The sequence below is a fragment of the Anastrepha ludens genome, chromosome 6, assembly GCF_028408465.1.
Source record: "Anastrepha ludens isolate Willacy chromosome 6, idAnaLude1.1, whole genome shotgun sequence".
NCBI classification, from domain to species: Eukaryota; Metazoa; Arthropoda; class Insecta; order Diptera; family Tephritidae; genus Anastrepha; species Anastrepha ludens.
This window is the reverse complement of record NC_071502.1, coordinates 94,284,852-94,310,600: the sequence shown is the minus strand read 5'-3', so window position 1 is coordinate 94,310,600 and position 25,749 is coordinate 94,284,852. Positions and strand designations below refer to the sequence as shown.

The 25,749-nt window shown below is 35.5% G+C and overlaps 1 protein-coding gene across 3 annotated transcripts in view; it reads right to left on the bottom strand.

Annotated features, from left to right (window-relative positions):
* LOC128867384 (dual specificity protein kinase splA) overlaps positions 1-25,749 on the bottom strand; it is a 77,437-nt gene that overhangs the window by 8,917 nt on the left and 42,771 nt on the right. For 2 of the 3 annotated variants that reach the window (XM_054108547.1, XM_054108548.1), the window contains 2 exons: positions 4,074-4,292; positions 936-3,932 (listed from right to left, as the gene is read on the bottom strand). In XM_054108547.1, the coding sequence (XP_053964522.1) occupies positions 3,217-3,932; positions 4,074-4,292 (935 nt within the window). In that variant the 3' untranslated portion in view covers positions 936-3,216. Of the gene's footprint in view, positions 1-935; positions 3,933-4,073; positions 4,293-25,749 lie in introns of those variants that run through there. The other variant, XM_054108549.1, reaches the window with a different exon arrangement.

Here is a 25,749-nt window from a genome sequence, read left to right as displayed (position 1 = left end):
TTTAAATATGTAATTTACATGCAGCAGGTGGCGCGAATTGAATTTCAAAGGTATCTTAGTTTTTTCTTAGTTGAGCAATGAATGTGTTAAATATCTATTGATTGAGCAAATGTAAGGCGGCAAAAATTAGTTGCATTTAAAGTTTCTACACTTTTAAAATAAATCTTAAACCGAAATTGTTACAAAAATATGTTTTATAAAAAAAGGGAAATGCACTTTATACTAGTTTTTATGGATGAGAAGTTAATAATGAAAAAAAGTGAAAAAATGACACGATATTTGAAATAAATATAGCAAAGTATTAAACAGAAGGGTAAAAAGAGAAAACCACAATAGAAGAGAAAAACATAAATATTTGTTTTTTATTATTTTACGATTATTTTTTTCTTAATGCTGTTCTTGTTGTTATTACAGCGGCATAAACATTTCCCATATATGCACGGCAAATGTTGCTGAAGTAACAGTGCTTGGCGGGATATAAATCCGCGTCATTCCGAGAAAGCAGAACCGACTAACATTAAATAATAATAACTGAACTCTGATTTGTATTTCTTGTTTTAGTTTTAAGGGGTTACACATACGTCCAGAATTTTCAAAAAATCGATTTTTTGTTTATTGGATATTTCGAAAGAAGAGGCTTTTAAGTATATACTGTGAAATGTTCATGCGGAAATCCACAATATTATAGCTTCTACAGCCCATTAACTGGTAGAGAGCGGCATGCCCTCTCCTGTACCGCAAACTTTAAACTCGTTTTTCTCGAAACTATTTTTTCCGGCACGGTCTGCATGATAACTCAAACAGTTCTTAATATTTTTTTATGCGTTTTTTTAATATTCGAAAGTGTTTTTCCTATGGATTTGATTTTTCATATTTTTATTAAAAAATTTATAAACATATTTAAAGTGCGACATTTATGTCTTAAAACGCATACCTTAAATGCCGTAAATTGCAAAATTTTTCGAAAGTCAAAAATCCGGCTCGACAGACTATAACTACAACTTCATTTCACAAGAATTTTTTTACTTTTCACAGGTCCATCAACATGTCAATGAGAAATGATGCAGACCGTGGAGCAACTTTTTTTTATTGCACTTTGGGTCACGTGATGTTTTATATACTAATTTTTGTAAAGAAAAATTAAAATACATTTTTTTATAAAGTTTAAGTACTAATAAACAATGTATACATTTTTTTATATTTATTTCTATTGTTATCCCTCCTAAAAACAGTTTTTCTTTTAGCGCATTTTTGGCCCTGCTGGACGTATGCACAGGCGTCCCTCGTATAACACGGTACTTGTAAAACACGGTTTCGATATTACACGGTACAAGAATTGATATTAATATAACACGATTTTGAAAAATATGCATTTTAAATTTGAACTTTTTTTCCGTTCAATAAGGCGAATACCCCCTATGTAATTATTATTATTAGTCTTTGAATATATTTTTTGTTGTATTTTTTAATTTTTGTATTTCATCATAAAATTGAATTTAATTTATTTTTCTTAATAAAAACTTCAAAACTTCCTTTTTCATTTATGTAGTATTTGGAACGAAATTTCAGCTATCATAAAATTTTACACCTTAAGATTTAGTTTCGATATAACACGGTACACATTGCCTTTATTTATCCTATTTCAAGGTTTCGTATAACACAAGACAAGGTCTCGATACTACACGGTATACCTTGTTTCGTATAACACGGCTTCAATATAGCACGGTACGAATTTACCGTGTTATACGAGGGACGCCTGTAACCCCTTAATTATTGTATTACTTTATTTCATGCTTACAACACTTACATATTTTTTTTGCTTGCTCTCAGGGGCAACGACTATTTTCTGATTATTAATTTTTGTTTTTGTTTTTTTTTTTGTTTCAAATTTATTTATTTTTTTACAACGAATCAAATACTATTTTACGTTTATTAATTTTTTAACTATAATAATAATCATTGCTTTATGACCTTATTTCCGAATAATGATTTTTATTAAATTTTTTTTAGTGAACAGTGATGATTATTAAGTGAGCTTTGCTTATTTTTTCGTTGCATAAAATTAAAAAATTACTGAATGTTTTTGAGACTTCAGATTTTTGCGGAATATGTCTTTTAATGCATTTACATCCATAAGTAGGCTCTCGCTCTAGTGCGGAAGCGCTACTTGAATTCTGGATTTATCATCACTTTAACCAACCAACCAACCAGACTCTCGTTCACGACTAATTTTTTCGAAATTTAATTTCTAAGTGAAAATGTCACGGCGCATTTATTGAAGGTGGTGGTACTAGACCAACAACAATGTTTTTTACGTTTGATTCTCACGGCAAGGTATTGGCGAAGTAAAAAACAAAAAAATTAATTCGCCTTGGTTTATTCTGTGCTGACAGCTACATGGACACAGCGAAAGAAAAAGAAACAAATCAGCTGATTTACCAACGTCAACTGTAATAGAGTCGCCTTGGAAAATGTTCAATGTCCATATGTCTACAGTCTTTTTCTAAATAATAAATAAAAATAATTCGAATTTTTTTTTCTAAAAACTGTAGACAAGGAAATTGAAAAAAAAAATATAAAGGCAAATAATCAGTTTTTTGTTGATTCAAAAGCAATGAAGTAATAAAATATTAATTATAATTAATTAAATGAAAAATATAAATCATTAAAGATGAAAACTGGCTTTACAAAGCGAAATATTGAATTATTTACCTCCGCTGTTGGTTAGAAAAAACAAAAAAAAATGTATGTACCAAAATACACAAGAGAAAGTTGACTTATACTGGATATTTTATATCCTCCTTACTTTAATATTTGCCATATACGATTTTTGTACACTTTATTTGCCACATAATTCAAATTTCTATTGTATTAATACCGACTGTAATTATATTTGTTTGAGCTCATTTTGTAAAAGCGCGAGAAAAGGCTTTTTAGCTGCATGCAATACATTCACATAAATAAATACAAACATTTAAAACTCATAAAACTGTGCTTAACTGTACATATGCATACATATATAGGACATGCATGCAATCATACTAATCAATAACGTATTTGGTTAGCATTAGAATACAAAAAAAAACTAAACACAAAAAAAAACATAAAAAATAGCTATCAATTAAACTTATTTACTAATTTCATAATTTATTATTAAGATTACTATTGCAAACATCTCACAAACGTAAAGCAATACGCAAAGCATGCAATCAAACGTTATTCAGCAGCAACTGTGCGGGCGGCAGCAGTCGTAGCAGGTGAACGCGCATTATCACCTGCTGCACCCGCACCACCCGACCCATGAGCAATCGCAGCTGGCGCCGCTGCAGCTAAGGCTGCCGCAGCAGCTGCTGTTGTCGCTGAGGTGGCGCCAATAAATGTTGCCGGTGGGTGTGGTGGTGCAGCCGCTGTTGCGCCTGCAGTAGGCACAATGCGTACCGTACCGGGTAGTATGCGCACATATTCACACGCCTCGCATATGTTCAGCTGTGGATGATTGAGGAATGTACACATGGGGCAGTCCCAGCGTTCGAGCGGTTCATCATCTTCGCCGCCATCGGTATTCGAATCGGAGTATTCCTCTTCGTCGGTGGATGGTGGCTGATATGGTGGTGGCTGATATGGTGGTGGCTGATTGGCATAGTCTGGACGGTGCTGGTGGTAAACGTTTGATAACGGCGGTTGCAAATAAGTGGAGTTGGGTGTGCTTGCAGCGCTCGTGTGACTACTGCCAACACCGCCGCCAATACTGCCACCACTGCCAGCAGTGTTGTTGTGATGTGGCAGAGGATCTGAAGCAGGCTGCTGGTATTGGTAGGCATTTTGCAATTGCGGCGGTGGCGGTCGCGGTGGTCGTTGGCGTGGGAATGATTGCTGTTGTTGTTGTTGCTGCTGTTGTTGCGCTTGCAGTCGTTCGGATTCGGTTAGCTGACCTGCAGGTAGAAATAAGGTATTTGTAAGTAAATAATCGGCTGCATGTGGCGCATTTTTTTTAATATATAAATTATAAAAAATACAAAATTATATAAAATACATATATGTATAAATATTTGTTATTTTGAATGAATAGGTACCATATCGTCTGATATTTTCAATTTCATTCAACATTTGTTGACAATCACTGCGCAATCTATTTATTTCATAGTCCAGTCTTTCAGATTCGCCGGGATTTAACGATTCGGTCAGCATGTTGATCTCCTCTTCGACATGGCCAAGCTTGTTTTTGTTCTCACGAAGTGCCGTGGCAAGCTTATCACGGCGCGTTTTCTGTCGCTTTATGGTCTCGGTGAAAACTGCGAAAGGAGAAAAAAAGAATTTAGTCAGCGCATTGATAAGATAAAAATGAGTCAGTTGGCAGCAGTAATTATTGCAGTAATTATTGCCAAATACCCAAAAACCCAAACTGACATGGCGCTATCGAAATCTCTACCCAAATTTATTATTGCTTTTATTTTCTTGATGCAAAACGAAAGAAGTGCGTACTAGAAATATAAATCGCTAACAACGGTTGGGCGAAAACTTTGGAAACACTATACAAAAAAAAAAAACAATGTAGGGCTAATTTAGTAAAACAGTATTAATTATAAAAAGAAAATTTTCGAAAAACTTAACTGTGCAAGGAGCTCATTTCTTAATATTTAACTACGAAACTAACTGTGTATTTGAAAACTTTATTTTACTTACTTGAAAAATAAGTTCAAGTGAAAGACTCTATAAAATATAATAAAATTGGCCTATAGTGACATCTGGAGTAGAGTTAAAATAAGCCTCAGAAATGAGTTCCTTGTACCAAAAAACCTTTATATAAGCATTTTCTGAGAATATTTCTTCACCGCTAGAGCGGGGTTGACAGCAGATTTTCACGGTCCAGAACCATACTGTGGTATCAACTGGGCAGAAGCTAAACGCAGGGTAAATAGTTGGGAAAAGGCTCAAATAATTACCCATTGGGAAGCCACACAAGAGCTCCGTCAAGCCAAAAGGCTTATCAGACCTTTTACCGACAAAAGGGAACTGTATAACATGCGTAAAGTAGACATAAGGAAAATAGTTGCTTTTCGGACAGGTCTCTATTACTTAAATTCCCATTTCTCAAAAATTCGCATTGGGAATGAAACAAAGTGTATGTAAACACTGTCTGAAGGATGATGAAACCACAGAGCGTATCTTGGGCAACTGCATTGCCTTGTCAAAGACAAGACTAGACACATCTTCCATCGATATCAAATGGATCCGAATGAAATCAAGTACGCTCCTGTTGCAGATATTCTGAAGTCCGTACGGAACTAGGAAAATTTACTGAAAGAATTTGGTTTCCAACCAATTAACAACCTGATCCAATTCACAACCCATCTATATTAAATAGAACCTGATGTAGAATATTTAAGGTAGCAGTATTAACTGTATTGACATATGGCTTGTTTTGGTCGGTAAACGAATTCCCCAGGTATTAGAAATTTGTACGATTTATATTTTCTCGTTAATCCGAAACCGTTATTTGGCGATGTCTCGAAAGCTACCTGCCCAAAAAAAATTATGGGGATTTTTGGACTCAGCGGTCTATTTTACCTAAGAATGGGGCGGTAGTATGGTTTTTAGGTAAACAAAAAATTATAAATTATTTGTAAACTTGCGTACTAATTAGTTACCGCATTATAAACACCGCAGACTTGGATTATGTTCGAATAGGCACTTAATTGGCAATTAAGCAAATTTTATCAAAGCAAACCAATTGTCGATACAAAGAATTAATTTATTAATTGCCAATTATTACTTAGTTGGAAATAAATTTGGGTCCGATTATCGGGTTGCGTTGATTGAAGACTGTTGAATGAGAAGAGCAAAACGTCGGTTCAATGACAAAACGAGACTTCGTGAAAGCGAAACATCGTCAAAACGGACCATCATGAAAACGAAATGACATTAAAATCAAATAGTGAAAAAATAAAACAACGAATTTTCAGCGAAAATAAGTTTTAATAATCAAATTCGAAAATGATACTCATATAAAACGAAACCCCAACAGGAAGATACTGGGAGATGGAGTGCGGGTGCTGAAGTCGCTGTTTTCGACAATATGGGAACAGCAAGTGGCGAAGCTTTGTGGGATGTCGATTCTATATACTTGACCTAACTACTGATAATTCATACCGCTATGATTTATTCTCTTATACACCCCGTTGTAAAACTAACACCCCGTTGTAAAACAGCAATATTTTTTATAAAAAAAATATATATTAAAAAAATATAATATATATATTAAAAAAAATTCCATAATAAAAATCGTTTAATGCTAAGTTTAAATTTTGTAAAATTTATTTTTAAATACAACAAAAATTTCAACAAAATTTTCTACTTTTTAAAACGAATTTTTCTGGGCATGCAATTTTATAGCCCACTAAATTTTAGTACAATAAAGTGCAAGTTTCAAGTGACTACAAAATACCGTTGACGTTTGACAATTTTTTTCCGCTGAGGTGTCACGCATTTTCATTCATATAAATTAAATGTTCAAATGTTTTTATATGTAAGAAAAACCCTAGGAAACTCTAGCAAAACCCGTTAACAAAAAAAAAAAATCAATAAAATTGGGCTTTAAAAAGTTGAGAGTTTTGCTGAAATTTACACCGATTTGGTATATTTTTGTTGTTTGTATGTCACTCAATAACACAATTTAAAGCTTAATTGCTTCAGCGTATTGGTCTGCTTGAACATAGCCTTAGAATTAACCCTTTAAATACAGTTAAAATTTTCAAAAAATTTATTTTGTTTTTAATGTACATATACCTAGATATTTAAGAATGCACAAAATGTAATATCGTTCCGGTGAATATTTTCGAAGTTCCACACAAATTTGAGAAGACGTTTCAGAGAATTTTTGACCTATGTAAAGTGCTTTTCATCTTTTCTTTTTCATCGGCCTTAGTTCTGCCTTCTCCAAACTGGATAAAGAGGCAAAGCGAATGGGTCTGGTGGGGAACGAGGACAAAACGAAGTATCTCCTGTCTTCAAACAAACAGTTGGCGCACTCGCGTATCGGCACCCACGTCACTGTTGACAGTTATAATTTTGAGGTTGTAAAAGACTTCGTGTATTTAGGAACCAGCATTAACACCGATAACAATGTCAGCCTTGAAATCCCATGCAGAATCTCTCTTGCCAACAAGTGGTACTTTGGACTAAGTAGGCATCTGAGCAGTAAAGTCCTCTCTCGACGAACAAAACTAACACTCTACAAGGCTCTCATCATGTCCGTCCTAACGTATGGCGCAGAAGCTTGGACAATGACAACATACGATGAGGCGACGCTTTAAGTGTTTGAGAGAAAGATTCTGCGTAAGATTTTTGGACCTTTGTACGTTGGCAGCGGCGAATATCGCAGCGAATAAAGATCCAGCGGCTACGCTGGCTGGGTCATGTTGTCCGAATGGATACAAACGTTCCGGCTCTGAAAGTATTCGATGCGGTACCAGCTGGTGGTAGCAGAGGAAGAGAAAGGCATCCTCTACGTTGGAAAGATCAGGTGGAGAAGGACTTGGCTTCACTTGGTGTGTCCAACTGGCGCCGGTTAGCACGAGAAAGAAACGACTGGCGCGCTTTGTTAAACTCGGCCAAAATCGCGTAAGCGGTTATAGCGCCAATTAAGAAGAAGAAGAAAGTCATTTTCATACTTTTAACGCTTTTTCCTAAAACCGTGTTTTCGAAGTCGGTGGACACGATTTCTTAAAAACGGCTGAACCGATCATCTTGAAATTTTAACACAACCTTTTCAGATATATTCTCCAGGTATTTATCGCAGGAATAAGAATTCTGTTGATTTTCTCTATTTTTTTAGGCAATTTTTCGCGAAAAAATTGACTATTTCTTCGATTAATACCTAGCTTTATCCATCCACAAAAAGAATCTAATTGGTTTTTCGATTTCAGATAATCCAAACCGGAGGTGTTTTGTCCACCGCCGAACGCTCTTTTTTGTAACCCCTTAATAAAATGTGTGAATGTGAATGAGAAATCCAACTTAAATATTTTCTAGAAAGCTATCAAAGTGGCAAATCTGCTTATAAACTTCAGTCGGCGATCCAATTTTTTTTATTAAATTTTTAATAATAATTTTTTTTATTAGTATTTTTTACACCCATAAAAACATTTAGCCCAGTTCTCAGTCTTTTCGAAATCGAAACTAAGTATTCGGTTGGACACAAATTATTATAAAGATTACCGGCGGTGAAATGGCGTAAAACCTATAAAAAAAGATATATTGCCTAGAGAATTCCCGATGCCAAAGAGATTACCTTAACACACTTCACACTTCAACAGATAATGAGAATTTATTAGCAACAGAACATGAAAACCAATAAAAAAATGTACAAGAAGTATTTATTGCAAAAGAGAGCAAATTTCGTTTCTATTAAATATAAACATAATCTAAACATATTTTGTGCTTATTGAAATCATTAACTTTGGCATTTTGGCCCACTCCATTGAGGCGCACACAAAACGCCCACATTGTCGCCATAAAAAAGTTAAAAAAATATGTATGTATGTATGTGTCGGACAAGTCGTAAAGCAACAGAGCTATAAATGAAATGCAGAGCACAAATTAATTTTTAATCTTATGAAATACCGCATGCGCCCTTCTGCTCCTTTCCTTACGCCCCACACCTCCATTGATTCCCACTTTATTTAAAAAAAAAGTTAACAAATTAGAATTTAAGATACAATACTCGTATATTATAGAATACCCATCGAAAAGTGAAATTCTTGGAAAAGTAGCATCGTAAATCTTATTTTATTTAGTTTATTTCTCAGCTGTTGGTATATTGTTTATTTGCGTCCATTTTATTTTGGGCGTTGCGAAAATAGCACAACGTGGGTATTCTTAAAAACAAAAGAAGCAAAAAAAAAAAAAATATTCAAAATAATGTCTAACAAATTAATAAGCATTCCTGTACATTTTTATCTAATTTCTAATTATAATTTAATGGCGTTGAAGTGGCAACGAAGAAATAGTAAACATTGTTGCATGCAGCGTCGGTCATGATCCACGATCTATAAATTCTAAACGAGTATTCATAGCGGAAACACACAGAAGACAGAAGCTATGTTTTGAATTGGGATAATTGGAAAGGGATTTTCAAAAATTAAACATTATTGGCGCATAATCATCGTACCGCGTTAAGAACAGGTTTAGTTCAACTGGGATGAAATATAATTTTTTGATTTTTTTGTTTCAAGAAGTGAAGAAAACATGATTTTAGACTGCCGACTAAAATTGAAGAATAACGAAAATATTATATATACAGGCTTCGGCACTCGAAGTGTAGCCAATTAAAAAGGCCATAAATTTAGTTTGGAATTGAATAAATTCAAAGTAAAAAATGTGTGAAAATAATACAAAATTAAGAATCAATTGACTTTTGCTCGATATGACCAAGTTTTGCCTTGACTATGGCCTTGAGACGGTCCAGACTCGAATCGCAAGCTGCCCGAATGTGACTTGCAGGTATTTTGGCCCACTCGCGAACAATTACTTTTTTTCAGCGCTTCGAGCCTGGTGAATCCTTTATTTCGGACCTTGCTCTCCAAAATGACACAAAGACTCGCGTATGGGGAATTTGAGAGCCATTGTGTGGACGTTATAAGGTTTGGAACGTTGTTTTTTTGCCATTTTTGATTTACTCGAGCTTTGTGAGACGGTGCCGAGTCTTGTTGAAACGTCCATGGTCAGCCACCGAAATGCTGGTCTGCCCACCGTCTTCAAAGCAACCTCCAGAATACTTTACCGGTAATATTTCGCATTTACCTTGACGCCGGGCTCGATGAAAATGATTGGAGAGCGCTTATCTGCGGTTACAGCGGCCCAAACCATTACCTGTAGCGGGTGCGGTGCTGCCTCCTGGTGGCCAATCGATGACTCAAATTCTCGTCAAAGAAACCCTATCGTTTTGGGAGTTCTCGAATTGGTCAATTTGAAAAATTTTCTCGTCGCTTTGGACCAAGCGAAGCAACTCATTGCTCTCTCAAGTCTGACTTGTTGCTGCTTTGGAGATCATGCGGCTTTTGGATTTTGTAAGACCATTTTTCAGTTTGCGGCGGATGCTACGGTCAGATATTTTCAGTTCTTTCGCCATTTGATTGGCACTTCGTCGGGGATTTCGTGTGACGTAACGTTGCAGTCTTTCGATGACCACATCCATGACGTTTCGCGATCCAGTATCCAGTATTGTAACGAGTAATGGTGCGATAAACAAAAACTTTATTTACTTTAAGGTGCTCGAGCTCACGAACAATCACTGGTTGTGATTTTTCAACCAAATATAATGCAATCACATTATTACGCTTGAAATCCATTACTGATTTTCTTTTTTCGCGTTTACTCTGAAATTGGTTACACTTAGAGTGCCGGACCCTTAATTACAAACTTACATCTAGATTGGGTTAGATTATGGTGACAGTTGGCCTGTACGCCCAACTCACTTAGACTTTACAGGTCCGTTGTGATACCACTGTGCGACACGAGCACCTTATTTATTTTTCTTCGTGGAACCATGTGTGTTGTGTCTCTTATGAAGCGCAGGATTGGTACCATCCCCACGCCAGACAGTTCCATAAGAGAATTGAAAAAATATTTACCTAGAAAACCTGCTCTGATTCTAGCTAATGCTGGACAATTGCAAAGGAAATGCTCAACTGCTTCTTCCTCTTTCTCATCTGTACAACTTCTACAATATCTATGGGAGAAAAGACCTAGTCTTAAGGAATGCCTGCCAAATAACCAATCACCGGTTATACAAGCCACGACCTTAGAGATATCCTCCCTTGAAAGGCAAAGCAGTTTCTTTATATTTTTCTGATTTATTGTATTTGCGGCCATAGTAACCTAGCTGTTACGCATGTGTTTTCATCTCCCCATGCCCTATTGGCCACTTGGAAAATGTTTTTCTTAATTATTCATTTGCTCGTGGCCATAGGTATCCCAATGTTACTCTATCACTGAGCAGTTAAAGAGTGGCTTTCTTGGCTAGCTCATCGGCTTTAAAATTTCCCTCAATATCTCTGTGTGCCGGAACCAAATAAGGCTGAACTTGAATACGACACTAATATCATTTATGGCTGCCCAGAATTCCTGTGCAACCTTTGATCTTAGTATAGCCGCATTCAGTGATTTAATGGCCGCGTGGCTATCCGATAATATATTTATAGCAGTTTTTGTTACGACCTTCTTTTTTATCTACAACTTCTGCCTGATAGACGCTGTAGTTGTCTGATAGTCGAACGGGTAGTTCAAGTCCTAATTCTTTCAGTTGTACTCCATAGCAAACCTAATCATCTAGCTTGTAACCAATTGTGTAGGAATTTAATTCCCCACTACTCCATGGCCTTGATGTCTGCCACTCTCTTCTTGACGGTATGATCGTCTAACTAACTGCTTACATCTAACTGAACTAAAGGACAGAGTTCAATAGTACAGAGATTTCTTGTTTTGAAACTGAGTAATCGAGGAAGTAAGAGTTGGATATCTCAATAAAATGACAAAGATCACTTTCTGTAGGAGCATAACGAATATAATTTGTATTGAACTTATTTAAATGGAAAGGAAGCGCATTACGAAGAATTCTGGGGAGAATATTAATACTTTGAAGCAGAGATGGGCAGTAATCAGTGTCCCCTTGAATAACATTAAAAACAAACGAGAGAACAAGAATCGATCGTTTACTTTCTAAGGACTTCAAGTTGATCAATAGCGACGTGATGTGTAAGATGGGATAGGATCAGAAAGTTTTACTAAACATTTAGTACCAATTTCTATGCTATTGATTAAAAATGTATTGTCACCAAGCTTTAGCGTCTAAAGTGGGTTGGGCATGTTCTAAGAATGAAGCGAAACGAAATTGTAAAAAAGATCTACAATGGTAAGCTGTAAGTGCCTTGCAAACGGGGTCGCCCAAGGTAAACGTGGATTGACACAGTTACTGACAATGTGCAAGATCTTTAGTCTGAAGAACTGAAGGAATTCTGCAAAGGTTCGAGATTCTTGGTCGAAATTATTGAGAGAGGCCAAGGCTCAAACTGGACAGTTATGCCAACAATGATAGGGATTTAATTTTTTTTTTATTTTTTTATAAAAATATTGTTCATAGTACAACAAGAACCATATAATTTGAAGTTTTACGCTTTTTACAAAATAAAAAAAAAATAAAAAAAAAAATAAAAACATTTTTCTAATAGCGGTCGCCCCTCGGCAGGCAATGGCAAACCTCCGAGTGTATTTCTGCCATGAAAAAGCTCCTCATAAAATTATCTGCCGTTCGGAGTCGGCTTGAAACTGTAGGTCCCTCCATTTGTGGAACAACATCAAGACGCACACCACAAATAGGAGGAGGAGCTCGGCCAAACACCTAACAGAAGTGTACGCGCCAATTATTTATTTATTTTATTTTATTTAGAGGGTAGATAGTCAAGGAGGGAAGGCGAAAAGTATCATAGAAAGAGACAGAGATTAAAATAGTTAGTCCTGTGAGAATTTTCCAGATTCTTTGGCAAATCTGTAAATATCCTCCAGTTTTAGAGAATGAATATTACTCATTCACACGACATCGGAACCCAAAACTCGTAGCCTTGCTCTAGCAAAGGCAGGACACTCACAGAGAAAGTTCACAGTGTTATCTGCCTCCTCGAAGCAGGACAGGCAAATCGGGTGGTCAATGATTCCAATGGTGGTCATATGTTGACCTCATGGGTTGTGTCCTGTAATAATACCGACCATCAACCGAACACCTTTCTTTCCAAGTTTTAGTAGAAAGTTTGACAGTTTTCTGTTCGCGCTTGTCACAAAACACTTTACAGTTCTGCAGCGTTCTAGACCGGACTATGGCTCTTTATGTAAATTGCATACAAAATCGCTGATCCAATTCTTGATTCTGGCGGTACTGATTCCGATTTTTGGCTCTGGCCCTTGTGGGAAAATCGCTGATTCCCCTTTGGCCAATTCATCGGCCAATTCGTTTACTTGAACACCGGAGTATCATATAAGTACAAGGATGTTCTGTCTTGCGACAGAATTAAGCTTCTTCTTACATTCTTGAACAATCTTTGAGGTTTGCTTCGCGTTCTCCAGGGCCTTCAGTGCAGCCTGACTGTCACTGAAAACTCCAATATGTTTCCCGCTCCATCCCCTCTCGATTATCCATTCGGCTACTTTCAGGATGGCAAAAAATTTTCGTTTAGAAAACAGTTGCTATTTCCCCCATACCATAGTGATACTTATTACTATCGTTTAACTACCTTCCGGCTCCAGCCTCCATTTCATTCTTGGACTCATCGGTAAAGAAAATATCCGTCAAACCTCCCAGAACTCTCTTACTACTTCAAATATATAACTATGGTATTAACCGTGACGTGGGTGCAAATAACCGAGTGCGCCGACTACTTCTTTGATGATAGAAAGCACTTCGTCTTATCCTCGCTCATCACCAGACTCATTCGCCTCGCTTCTTTAGCCAGCTTGAAAGAACAGAATTAGATGCGCGGTTGAAATCGTGCTGTGCGACGCATAGATGGTGTGTGTCAATTCATCCAGCAGGTGTGAGTAGTGTTCCCCCCATGCCTTAGGTATGCTCTGGGCTCTAGACATCAGTCACCTGGTCGCCGTCTTTGTGCTTACAGGAAAACGTTCCTGTTAGTTTTTTTTTATTTTTCAGGGCAAATGTTAAGTGTAACAATAAAGGAATGAATTGTTCAGCATTGTCTGTCAAGACTTTTCTAGCCAGGCGCAGCATACCAGTATTAGATTATCCACCTTAAGCGCAGAGGTTTTTGTGGCTGGACTATCTGTATCCTAAGGTGAAATCGACATTAAGAGAGGTAAAATTTGATCTGGACACGCAGAGAGAGAGAGAACTGAAAAAAGTAGACTTCCAGCAGTGTTTCGAACAATGGACGAATCACACGAAATGTTGTGCGGTTAAAGAACGGGTGTACTTAGGGTGATAATAAGTAAATATGCATGGAACCAAAATAAAATGTATTAAAACATCGTCTTGTTACTGTATAGCCATACCTCGCGTATGCTAAATATTAAAAACAAAGCGTTAAGACGCTAGCAAAAGAATTATTATGACGCTACGAGAACAAGAAACGCAACCACACAAAAAGATGTCGACCAAATAAAAAGAAAATCGCACTCTCACATGACATTGCATGCAGCAAGTTTATATGATCCCTAATTTCATTATGCTCAAAATGTTAACAACAAAGAAAAAAATAAAAAATTATGGGAATTTAAAGCTACAGAAAAGCAATAACATAAAGTTTTTACAAAAATTCAACATAAATTTATCTAAGAATTTTCTTTCGATTTTTATCCTAAATTTAAATATTTCATGCTAAATTTAACAACACGCCGGAAAGCCAACAAATATCTAAATATGCGCATACATAGACACATACACACATACACACATACATACATACATACGTGCATACGCATACAAAAATATACATACATACTAGGCGTTCATTTCCAAACGTATGACTTTCAAATCAAATATGAAATATGTTTGTGTGTATGTTGAAATGCTGAGGTAAATACTCTTTTAGCGGGTGTCAAGCGAATGTTGATCAGCGTCATAAGGTGCCTGACTTCTGCAACGTGCTCCTCTCTCCAAGACTTGGCTCTAGCAAAAAGGGGGGCAAGTGGTAGATGGGGGATGAGAGCTGAGCCAACAACTGTCGCGTGATCAAATGTCAAATACAAGAAATGGTCATACAAAATTGGTAAAACATATTTATATAGATAGGTATATACAGTGGCGGTCAAAATAATAGCAGCGCAACATATTTTTAATCGTAGACTAATTATTATAATTTAAATTTTTTTTTTTTTTTGATAAAGGAAATATTCATACCATCGCAAAATTAATCTCGTAATGGGAAGATTTATAATTTTTGCAAATGGCGTCTCACGACACTTATATTTGACTGTTGTGCACTAGACAGCTGCAGTATATAAACCGACAAGCAAGGGTGCGCGTAAAGGTCAAAATCAGTTTGTTTTATTTAGCCAAAAAGTAATTCTAAACCAAATTTGATTAATAATTTTAATTAAAATTTAAAAAATTCCAACATTTTTTATAAAACCGTGAACAAAATTTAAAAAATTTCAACATGTTTTATAAAACTGTGTACAAAATTTAAAAAATTCCAACATTTTTTATAAAACCGTGAACAAAATTTAAAAAATTCCAACATTTTTTATAAAACCGTGAACAAAATTTAAAAGGTTGAACAATTTTTCGTTAAAATTTCAAACTTTTTTTCTGGCTTTACACTCAATTTTGGTAAATTTTGTTTAACCATTTATTTTCTGTTGCGTATTTTCTTTCATTTAAAAAAATTTCAACATTCCTTATATGGGGGAAAAATGTAACATCGTTAACGAAAAACTATTAAAACTTAACGCGAATTTTGGGCGACTTTTAAGCTTCCACAATATTATAGAAAAATTTAATCGGATATAAACCCGTATTTTTAGAAAAATTTTGAACAAAAGTTTGAAAGTTTAATAAAAAATGCAGGAATTTTTTGAATTTTGTACAACGTTTTATGTTGGAATTTTTTAAATTTTGTACACAACGGACAAACTCGTTCACTTTCACCCAGTGCAAAGTATTTAGGCGTAATTCTGGACTCCAAACTTAGCTGAAAATTAAACGTCGAAGAACGGGTAAGGAAAGCAGAAATTGCATTATATGCCTGTAAACGTATGCTTGGAAGAAGATGGGGTCTTCCACCGAAGTATGGTTGTATAAGGCGATTATACGACCAATTTTATCGTATGGTTCGGTAGTTTGGTGGAAAGCTCTAGGAAGAGAGTGCAATACCAAATTCCTCGGCAGAATACAAAGATCAGCCTGTGCAATAACGGTCGGTGCAATCAGAGCATGCCCTAGGGATTCTCTCAATGTACTGACACACGTTATTCCAATAGACCTACTATACATACAAAGAAGACGGCAACCATGAGTGCTTTTAGGTTAAATGAAGCGGGTCGCTGGAAAGAAAAAACTTATGGTCACGCAAGTCTATTATTGCGACAAATTCAGTTAACCTCGGAGAGGATTAATTACACCATCCCAACGGTAACTTTTTAAAAGGAAATTTGCCACTCTCTTTCCATCCAAGGAGGAATGGAATAGGGGATTCTCACTAAACAACTTCGATACTACAGTCTATACAGATAGCAGAAAAATGGAATACGGCTGGTATATATTCTCATAGACTTGGAATTAAAAAATGTGTGCGCCTCCCTAATACCAGCAGTGTCTTCCAGGCGGAAGTACTGGCATTTGGGGAAGCTTTTAGGCTACAAATCAGAGATTTCTCTTTTAAGGGCAATATCGCTATTCTTTCGGATAGCCAAGCTGCACTGCACTGCACTGGATTCAGCTACAACAACCACTATGATGGTGGAACAAAGTAGGAATGGCCTTACCATCTTGAGTGAAAACCATAAAGTTACCTTAATCTAATAAGGTTCCTAAACCGCATAACTGGATATAGTCTGGATATAGTCAAACTAAGATTTTTTCATAATAAAAAATAAATATTTAGATAAAAAAATAATATTTGCTGATTAATAATAAAAATACATATGTAAGTACATTTTTTTTGTCGGGACAACTAGCAAGTACAGTACTTAGACAACGTTAAGTCCAATGTACTGTACTGTACTCGGGTTCAGATTTCTGCGGAGGTCGGGTAGATTTAAAGAAAAACTAAAGGTAAGTGCATACTACATACCTTCATATAGTATTGCATACATACATACAGTGTTTGCAGTGGCCGGCAAGCAGCATTAAGCGTGATAATGGTTACTACTGATACATACATACATACACCTACTACTTATCTTATGGGTGGTAAAAATATTTATTCATAAATAAATGAATTAAGTGCATTTTCATGTCATAATTTATTTACTGCTTTATGCCGATGCGTAGAGACACGAAATTCTATGCGATACGTTACCAAATCGATATTTCAGCTATTCAATACAGATATTTTTTACTCAATAGCTTTTTTTGCAGTCGATTACTTGAACCTCAGTATTGTTTCGAAGAAAAATATACAAGGTGAAGTCCAAAACACTCAAGAGTGGCGTTATAAAAATGTTTTTGGTGGCGCCATCTTTTCAATGAGTTAGTGCGTTGGAAGTTACATCCCGAGCTGACTTCCAATGAAAGCTTGGTGACATTCGGTTCAGTAGAAGCGAAGTTATTGCGTCTAAAGTGTCGATATGTTTGTGTCATCGGTACAAAAATGAGTTTCGAACAAAGACCTAATATTAAATTTTGTTTTAAAATCGGTAAAACGTTTACCGAAACATTTGAATTTATGAAAAAAATGTATGGCGATGATTGTCTATCTCATACCAGAGTTCATGAGTGGTTTCAGAAATGGTTGTGAGGACATAAATGACAATGAACATACTGCCCGCCCAAAATCAGTAATCACCGAAAACTGCATCCAAATTGTTCGTAATTTTATCAAAAATGAACTGAAATCATCGTTGAAATTCATGGAATCGGAGTTAAATAACTCCAAAATATCGATTTATCGTATTTTATCTGATCATTTGGGCTTACGAAAGGTCTGTGCACGTTTCATTCCGCACAAATTAACTGAGGACTTAAACTTGCTCAGAATTCAACATTCGAAAGACATCATTAAAGAGGCGAGAAAAGACGAGAACTTCATTTACAACATTGTAACTGGTGATGAAGCGTGGTGTTTTCAACATGAACCTAAAACTAAGCGTCAAAATGGCGAAAAGAAGGCCCCAAATGATCCACCACCCAAAAAATCGCGTTTGGAGAAGTCAAAAAATCAAGTCGATGCTCATTTGTTTTGACGATACCAAGGAAATTGTCCACAAGGTGTTCGTGCCAATGGACCAAACCGTCAATGCAATTTTCTGTCTTGGCGTTTTGAAGCGTTTCTGCATTCGCCCTGAATACCCCGAAGGAGGAAGTTGGCGCTTATTGCATGATAATGCACCATCTCATCGATCCACTCTTGAGACTAATTTTTTGACTGGAAATAGGATTTTAACCAGTGAGTGATGGTGCACCGTTTTCGTCTGATATGGCTCCTTGTGACTTCTACCTATTCGAAAAGTTGCATTTGGCCATGAAAGGAAAACGTCGTGCGTCCGTAGAGACTATTCAAAAGGCTTGTACCAACATCCTGAAGAACATTCCTCTCAATGACCTGAAACATTCTTTCGAAAAACTTTTAGATCGCCCAAAACGATGTATAGGGGCCAGAGGGGACTATTTTGAATAAATAAACTCGAAGTTATCAGAACAAAGCTCCTGTCGTTCCTATTTTAGCTCAGTCTTGTTTATTTTGGACTTCACCTTGTATGTAATAAAAATTTGCATATGACAATATTTTAGCAGGCAGCAGGGACATAGAATGAAGCATTCGAATGCCATGCTGCGTTACACTAATTAGTCCAGTCAAAAGAAGATTTAACTTAGTAATGCGGAGTATGCGAGTTTATGGTTTTATTATGTAAAGCCCATCACTGTGAACTTAAGTTTGAGTTTTCGGGGTCGGGGGTTGTGTCCCGCGGCCGCCATCTTGGAAATAAGGGTGCAACTGGTTTTTGCGATTATCTCGTGAATTTCGAAAGTTACGAAAATTTGGAAAATACTTTTTTGTAGATAATAATGTTATCTACAACTTTCATTCAAAACTTTTTATTGTAAAATTAATAATAAAAAAGTTATAAACAAAATTACGCGAAAAATTAAGGGATGAATTGTTTTAAAGCGTAATAACTTTTTTTTATTGATTTTATAGAAAATATACATCAGAGCTTTTTTATAGAGCATTCTTTTGTGAACATTTTTGTCTATACATGATTACACAGGCCGACAAAATTTAACCAACATTCGGACCCAGAAACCATACTATATATTTCCGAAGGTTTATGATGCGCTGAATCCAAATCTGGCCTCAGAATTGCTCTATCAGCTCTGGTTTTCGAGATATCCTAACCTAAAAGTGCAAAAAACACCATTTTTGCCCATATTTGAGGTTATGCAGCCTTGCAGATGTTTTCTTTCACCAAAATTAAAGGATGACATCTTTAAATACAAGCCCTCAAATATCATTTTTGTTTGCTCAAATATCATTTTTTTTCGCAGAGATATCGCATTTTGAAATTTTCATGTTTCGAAATTTTCCTACACCTGAAAATCGATTAAGATAACATAGACATGATATAGTCGATTACTAATTTTCTTGGGTTTGAGGGCCTGAAATATATGGAGTTTGTGGGTAAGCCTGCTTGCGGTTAAGTGGGTTAGCCTGCTCGCGGTATGATAGGGGTGGTTTCTAGGGGTTAGGGCTGTGTGTGACTCGGTACCCAAAGGTTAGATAGTGTAGAGGTGTGGTGAGTCAGCACACTTATGGTGTGAGACAAAATTTTAAGAAAAATAAGACTCAATTCAAGAAAATTAGTAATCGAATATATCATGTCTATGTTATCTTAATCGATTTTCAGGTGTAGGAAACATGAAAATTTCAAAATGCGATATCTCTGCGAAAAAAAATGATATTTGAGCAAACAAAACGCCATTTGAAAAAAGAAGGATTGTGTTTAAAGATGCCATCCTTTAATTTTGGTGAAAGAAAACATCTGCAAGGCTGCATAACCTCAAATATGGGCAAAAATGGTGTTTTTTGCACTTTTAGGTTAGGATATCTCGAAAACCAGAGCTGATAGAGCAATTCTGAGGCCAGATTTGGATTTAGCGCATCATAAACCTTCGGAAATATATAGTCTGGTTTCTGGGTCTGAATGTTGGTTAAATTTTGTCGGCCTGTGTAATCATGTACGCGCTTCGCTAATGTATTGGTTGCTCCGCTTAGCAGCTCAAAATCATACGACTAAATAAAGATAGCGGAAAAAACTTATAGATAAAAATGTTCACAAAAGAATGCTCTATAAAAAAGCTCTGATGTATATTTTCCATAAAATCAATAAAAAAAAAGTTATTACGCTTTAAAACAATTCATCCCTTAATTTTTCGCGTAATTTTGTTTATAACTTTTTTATTATTAATTTTACAATAAAAAGTTTTGAATGAAAGTTGTAGATAACATTATTATCTACAAAAAAGTATTTTACAAAATTTTCGTAACTTTCGAAATTCACGAGATAATCGCAAAAACCAGTTGCACCCTTATTTCCAAGATGGCGGCCGCGGGACACAACCCCCGACCCCGAAAACTCAAATTTAAGTTCACAGTGATGGGTTTTACATAATAAAACCATAAACTCGCACACTCCTAAAATTACTTAGTTGGCTATTTTTTTTGTCTCTTTTGACTGGACTAAATCTGCAGCCACAAAAACCCGAGTGCCAGACCATCCAATTCGTGTATGAAATAAGTCGAATAATTCGAAGTGTAAAAATTTGAAAATCCACATATTTTTTTCTCTGTCATTTAGTTTTTGAGATATTGCTAAAAATGTATTAATTTTCGGGCCCAGCGAATTTTTTTTTTCGGGAAACCCATGAATTTTTGGCAATAATTTTGCTTATACAATAAATAAATCCATGTTTTTCAAAATCGACTGCGGCTTCAGAAAATTACAGCAGTAAAGGTCTAACGGGGCCAAATCACACGATCTTGTACGCCAATTCACGTTATCTCCGGTCGATAAAACCATATCCTCAAGTTCGTAAATCGTTCAAAATAAACTTTTATTATGCCATGGTAATTTGACGTCAGTGACAGAATAATAAAACGCTGGCAAAACAACATGGCCGTCACAGCCTGTCAACATCGATACGTTGCTTTTAGAAAACCCTATATATTTATTTATTAATAAATCTGTATATGCAAAGGTATATCTGCATATTTCAAAAATTAAAAATACTCATAAAATTAAAATAGCTTAAATCTAAAATTATAAAAGCCATAAACATGGAATTATAAACATTTTTAATGAAAAATAAAATTCATTAAAGCAAATAACAAAAAAATAGAAAGAAAAAAATAAATACATCAAAAAAATTCCGAAAATCGCCCTGAACTTGAACGCCTAGATAAAATATGAACACAAAAAAAGTACTGCTAGAAAATACAAAGCCATGACAAACATGCACACATAGCTGTATAAATGTGTATGTATTCGTCTTCATAGAATATAGGCAAGCAGAGCAAGTAGTGGGTTGCAAATCGTTGACGGCCTCAATAATAAAAAATATGAAAGTTGAGCATAAGCGGTAATCGTGACAAAAAAAGCAAAAAAAAAAAAAAAACAAAGAATGCAAATAAAAAAGAATAATTTAAAAACAATAAAAATGATTGAATGTGGGAAAAGTAAAAAAGATTAAATAAAAACAAAGAAAAATGAAATATTTAATCGTACCACACTTAACAGTCTACTAATAATTCAACGTGCATAAGTACCTAAACGCAAAATGCAATATGTAACTGTATGGCCTAAGCCAGCAATTAATGAACCGCAAGTGATTAAATAAACAAATTCGAGGAAACCTACACTTCTAGCGAATTTCATTAACCCCAAAAGTTCAAATTTTTAATTTAATAACTTTAAAAATATTATAAGTAGTTTTAGAAGCGCATACAGTGGCTCAAACAATTGTCCGTGCAGCGGAATACATTTTTTATTTAGTCAATGAAATGATTCCGTACTTGAGTACTGAATAAATATCGGTAAAAAGTTTCATATATATTCAAGTATCGAGTAAAAACTTTAAATTATAAAAATCAATTTCTTTTTATTTTAATTTTTATTATTAAACAAATATTCGCTTGTCATGTTTTGTTTGAATTTTACAAATGAAAAATGCACAAGATTTATAATATGCATAAATGGCGTCGTACGTCAAATTATATTTGACAGATGTGAACGAGGCAGCTGCAGTATGCAAACAACAATGGCAAGTGTATAGGTTAAAATAAAGATTTCCATCACTTAAAATCATTTTTTTTTTAATTTAGTAAAAAAGTTATGTAAAAACAAAATTGTATTAAGCGAAAAAATCATACTCGCAAACTGAGGTACAAAAAAGCAACTTTTCTAAATATGTATTTTCCCGGTAGGCGCTTTCTTTTCTGTAAAATTATATTTTCTGCTTTCGCAAGACACAGAATACTTCACCAGCGTGTGAAAAACTGACAGCACTACAGCAACAGCACTAAAAGATATCTGTTATTGCTATGCTGCCTAACCAATTCTGTTTTTGTAAACTTTGGTGGTTTTGCGTGAAATGTCGCCACTGTTTTTTTGGTGGGTGAGGTAGGGTTCAAAATGCCTTCGCACTTACAGCGACCGTCGTCTACTGCGCCGTGTGGTGTGGTCACTAAAACGTTCCCTCCTCTCCTTCTGGAGAGGCACCCTTCCCGGAACTGTTTTTTATATTAATTCTGGAGGGCCCAGAATGGCATCCATAAAGGACCAATTCTATTCACCCACGTCTGGATCCACCATATTTGTAGCCAGCTTTCATGCTATAGGCTTCTTGTGTCTCCATCTGTGCGGCTTCGCTTTGTTGCACTGTGTCGAGATCGATCTTTTTTTCCATAGTACGTTCTCGATGTATTTCTTTCCGCGTTCCAGCTCTTCTCGCGTTCGAGCATTTTGCTGATTATGTTGCTCGGCGCGATGTCGCCAATCTGCTCTCTCAGAGCATTTCTTTCCGCGAGCCATCTGTCACAACTAAAAAACGCGTGTTCAGCGTCATCGCTCAGCGCTTCGTAGTATATGCACTTGGAATCGGTTACCTTGCCCATGTGGTATAGGTATCTCCGGAAGTATCCGTGGCCCGAGAGGGACTGAGTTAAGAAGTAGTTCACTTCTCCGAAGTTCCTTTGGACCCATTTGTCAATTAATGGAATAAGTTTCGCCGTCCATCTGCCACTCGGTTCAGTGTCCCATCGGCTTTGCCACCGCAGCATGGTTTGGCATCTCCGTTCTGAGAAGCTAGTGATGACGTGTTTCTTCTCAGAGTCCCACGCATCCATTCATTCCCGGACCATGCGGTCGATGGGTATCTGCCCGCTGATCACGAAAATTGCTGCGCCTGTGATGCGGTAGGCTGAGGCAACTCTGAGTGCCGCTGTTCGTTGCACAGCCTCCAGTGCTTTGCGCTTCGCTTTGCAGTTTAGCACAATTCCCTATACTTCGCTGCCGTACAGGAGAATTGAGCTTGTGGCCGCCATGTGATGTCCCCTTCACAACGAGCAGAAACTTTAAATTGATTCAATGATACTTTACGAGATACCGATCACAGCCATCTACCGAGAAAATAATGCATTTCTTTTTCTCCAAAATAATATTTTGAAGCATCTTTACAAAAAAAATTATGCAATATTCTGATATGTATTTGATGATGTGTTGTTTTTTTATCTGCTTTTTAGATGAAGTAATGTAAAAAAATTACATATAATTATATATTTTAATAAAATTTCCATAAAATTTAATATTTCAATAACCTTCCCTTATTTTTGCCAAGATATTTTCATTTTGGTTTTTGTTTTTTTGTGTATCGTACCATATTCTGTGATGAGCCTGCGGGTTGTTCAAAATTTGATTTCTTTCTCGTCCTCTAACCAAAGTATTTTCTTATATAAAGCAATAAAAAAAATTAAAAATCGTTTAAAAATCAATTACAAACATGCACTTTATTACACTAAAATAAAAAAAAATATCTAAAATTGTATACCAACAATTTTCCTAGAAATTCCAATTAAAAACCATGGAATTGTGATAAGTTTGTGCAATTTTTCTAATTTTGGTATATATATGTATATATCAAACCCTGCAATTATCGCTTCGAGCAACACTTTCAATTTTCCCAGTGTACACACATACTCATATATTATATATGAGCATGCATACATACAAATGTACATACATATATGCACAGCTCAAACTCAACACACAAATAGCACGCAAATTAGATTAGAACGTTGAATGCAAAACAAAAGTAGACGACAAGTCCAAATAACAATCAATATATGTGCAAGTATGTATATACATATGTACATATGAAAGGAAAAAATTAACTAAATAATTATTGTGGGTATTTCGCGATCAATTTTATTTAAACAGAAATGACGTCGACAGCAATGCCAAAGGCAGACTGATTAGAGTAATAAATAAAAAATAAACAAATAAATGCAAGCAAAATGCAGTATAGGCAAACAGCCATATACATATGTACATACTTATGTATGTATAAGTAATTTCATTGTACACGCATTAAACCTATTCAGTTACGACTTCTAATCAATCAAAAGATAAGCAAAATTCTTATGAATATTTCGAATACACTGCTAGTGATTGATAGTCTTCGCGGTGGCTATTTGGATTATTTTTCTATATTAGTTGCCTTGAAGGTAGAGCTGCCATTGCCAGCAGAAGATCGACGGTTCAACTCTTTTACTCTAGACCTAAAATAACAAAAAAGGGGCAGCTCAAAGCAAATCACCGAATGCATTTCTGGCATCGAAAAAGATTCAGCTATTTATAAAAAAATCATTTGCCCTTCAATTCCATGAGTACATCCAGGTGCACACCCGGAAATGGAGGAAAAGCTTGTTCCTAAATGCTAAGCGTTAGACAATACACCAACTTTACAATTACATATGTATGTATGTATGTACACTGAAGCATAAAAGTTGCAGGTGATTTCGCTGTGGGTAGGCTATTTTTAGCTATGAAGTGAATAATGAGGAAGGGGGAAAGCGAGAAGGCAGCCAAATATGTATGCCTGGAAGCGAAAAAAAGTTTATGGTGAATACAGAAACCAACTGTTGCGCTTATCAGTTTGATAACAATCGTTACTACGTCGTAAATAATTCATGTGAAATAACGAAAAAAAAAATATTACCTATACACGCACTTGAAAATACGTTTCTTAATAGGGGCAGGGTTTCTTAATAGGGACAGGGTTTCTTAATGCCCCAGGCTGTAAGATAGAAAGAATAAAAAATTTTACATATTAAAAACCAAGTATAGGGTTTCTTAATAGGGACAGAGTTTCTTAATGCACCAGATTGTGGGACGGAAGGAATAAAAAATTACGTATAATTAAAAAAAACAAGTATAGGGTTTCTTATATTAATAGGGACAGAGTTTCTTAATGCACCAGATTGTGGGACGGAAGGAATAAAAAATTACGTATAATTAAAAAAAAACAAGTATAGGGTTTCTTAATAGGGACAGAGTTTCTTAATGCACCAGATTGTGGGACGGAAGGAATAACAAATTACGTATAATTAAAAAAAAAACAAGTATAGGGTTTCTTAATAGGGACAGACTTTCTTAATGCACCATATTTTAAGACGCAAAGAATAAAAAATTACGTATAATTAAAAAAGTAAGTATAGGGTTTATTATTAGTAGGGACACATTTTCTTAATGGTGACAGATTTTCTTAATGCACCAGAATGTAAGACGGAAAGAATAAAAAATCTCGTATAATTAAAAAAAAATATAGGGTTTCTTAAAAGGGGCAGATTTTCTTAATGCAGCAGACTGTGGATGAAAGAAAAATTATGTATTCTAAACAAAAAAACGGGTATAGGGTTTCTTTACAAGGGTTTTTTAGATAGAAAGAATAAAAAGTGATGTGTATTAAAACAAAAAAACATGTATAGGGTGTCTTAATAAGAACAGGGCTTTTTAAAGCAGCCGACT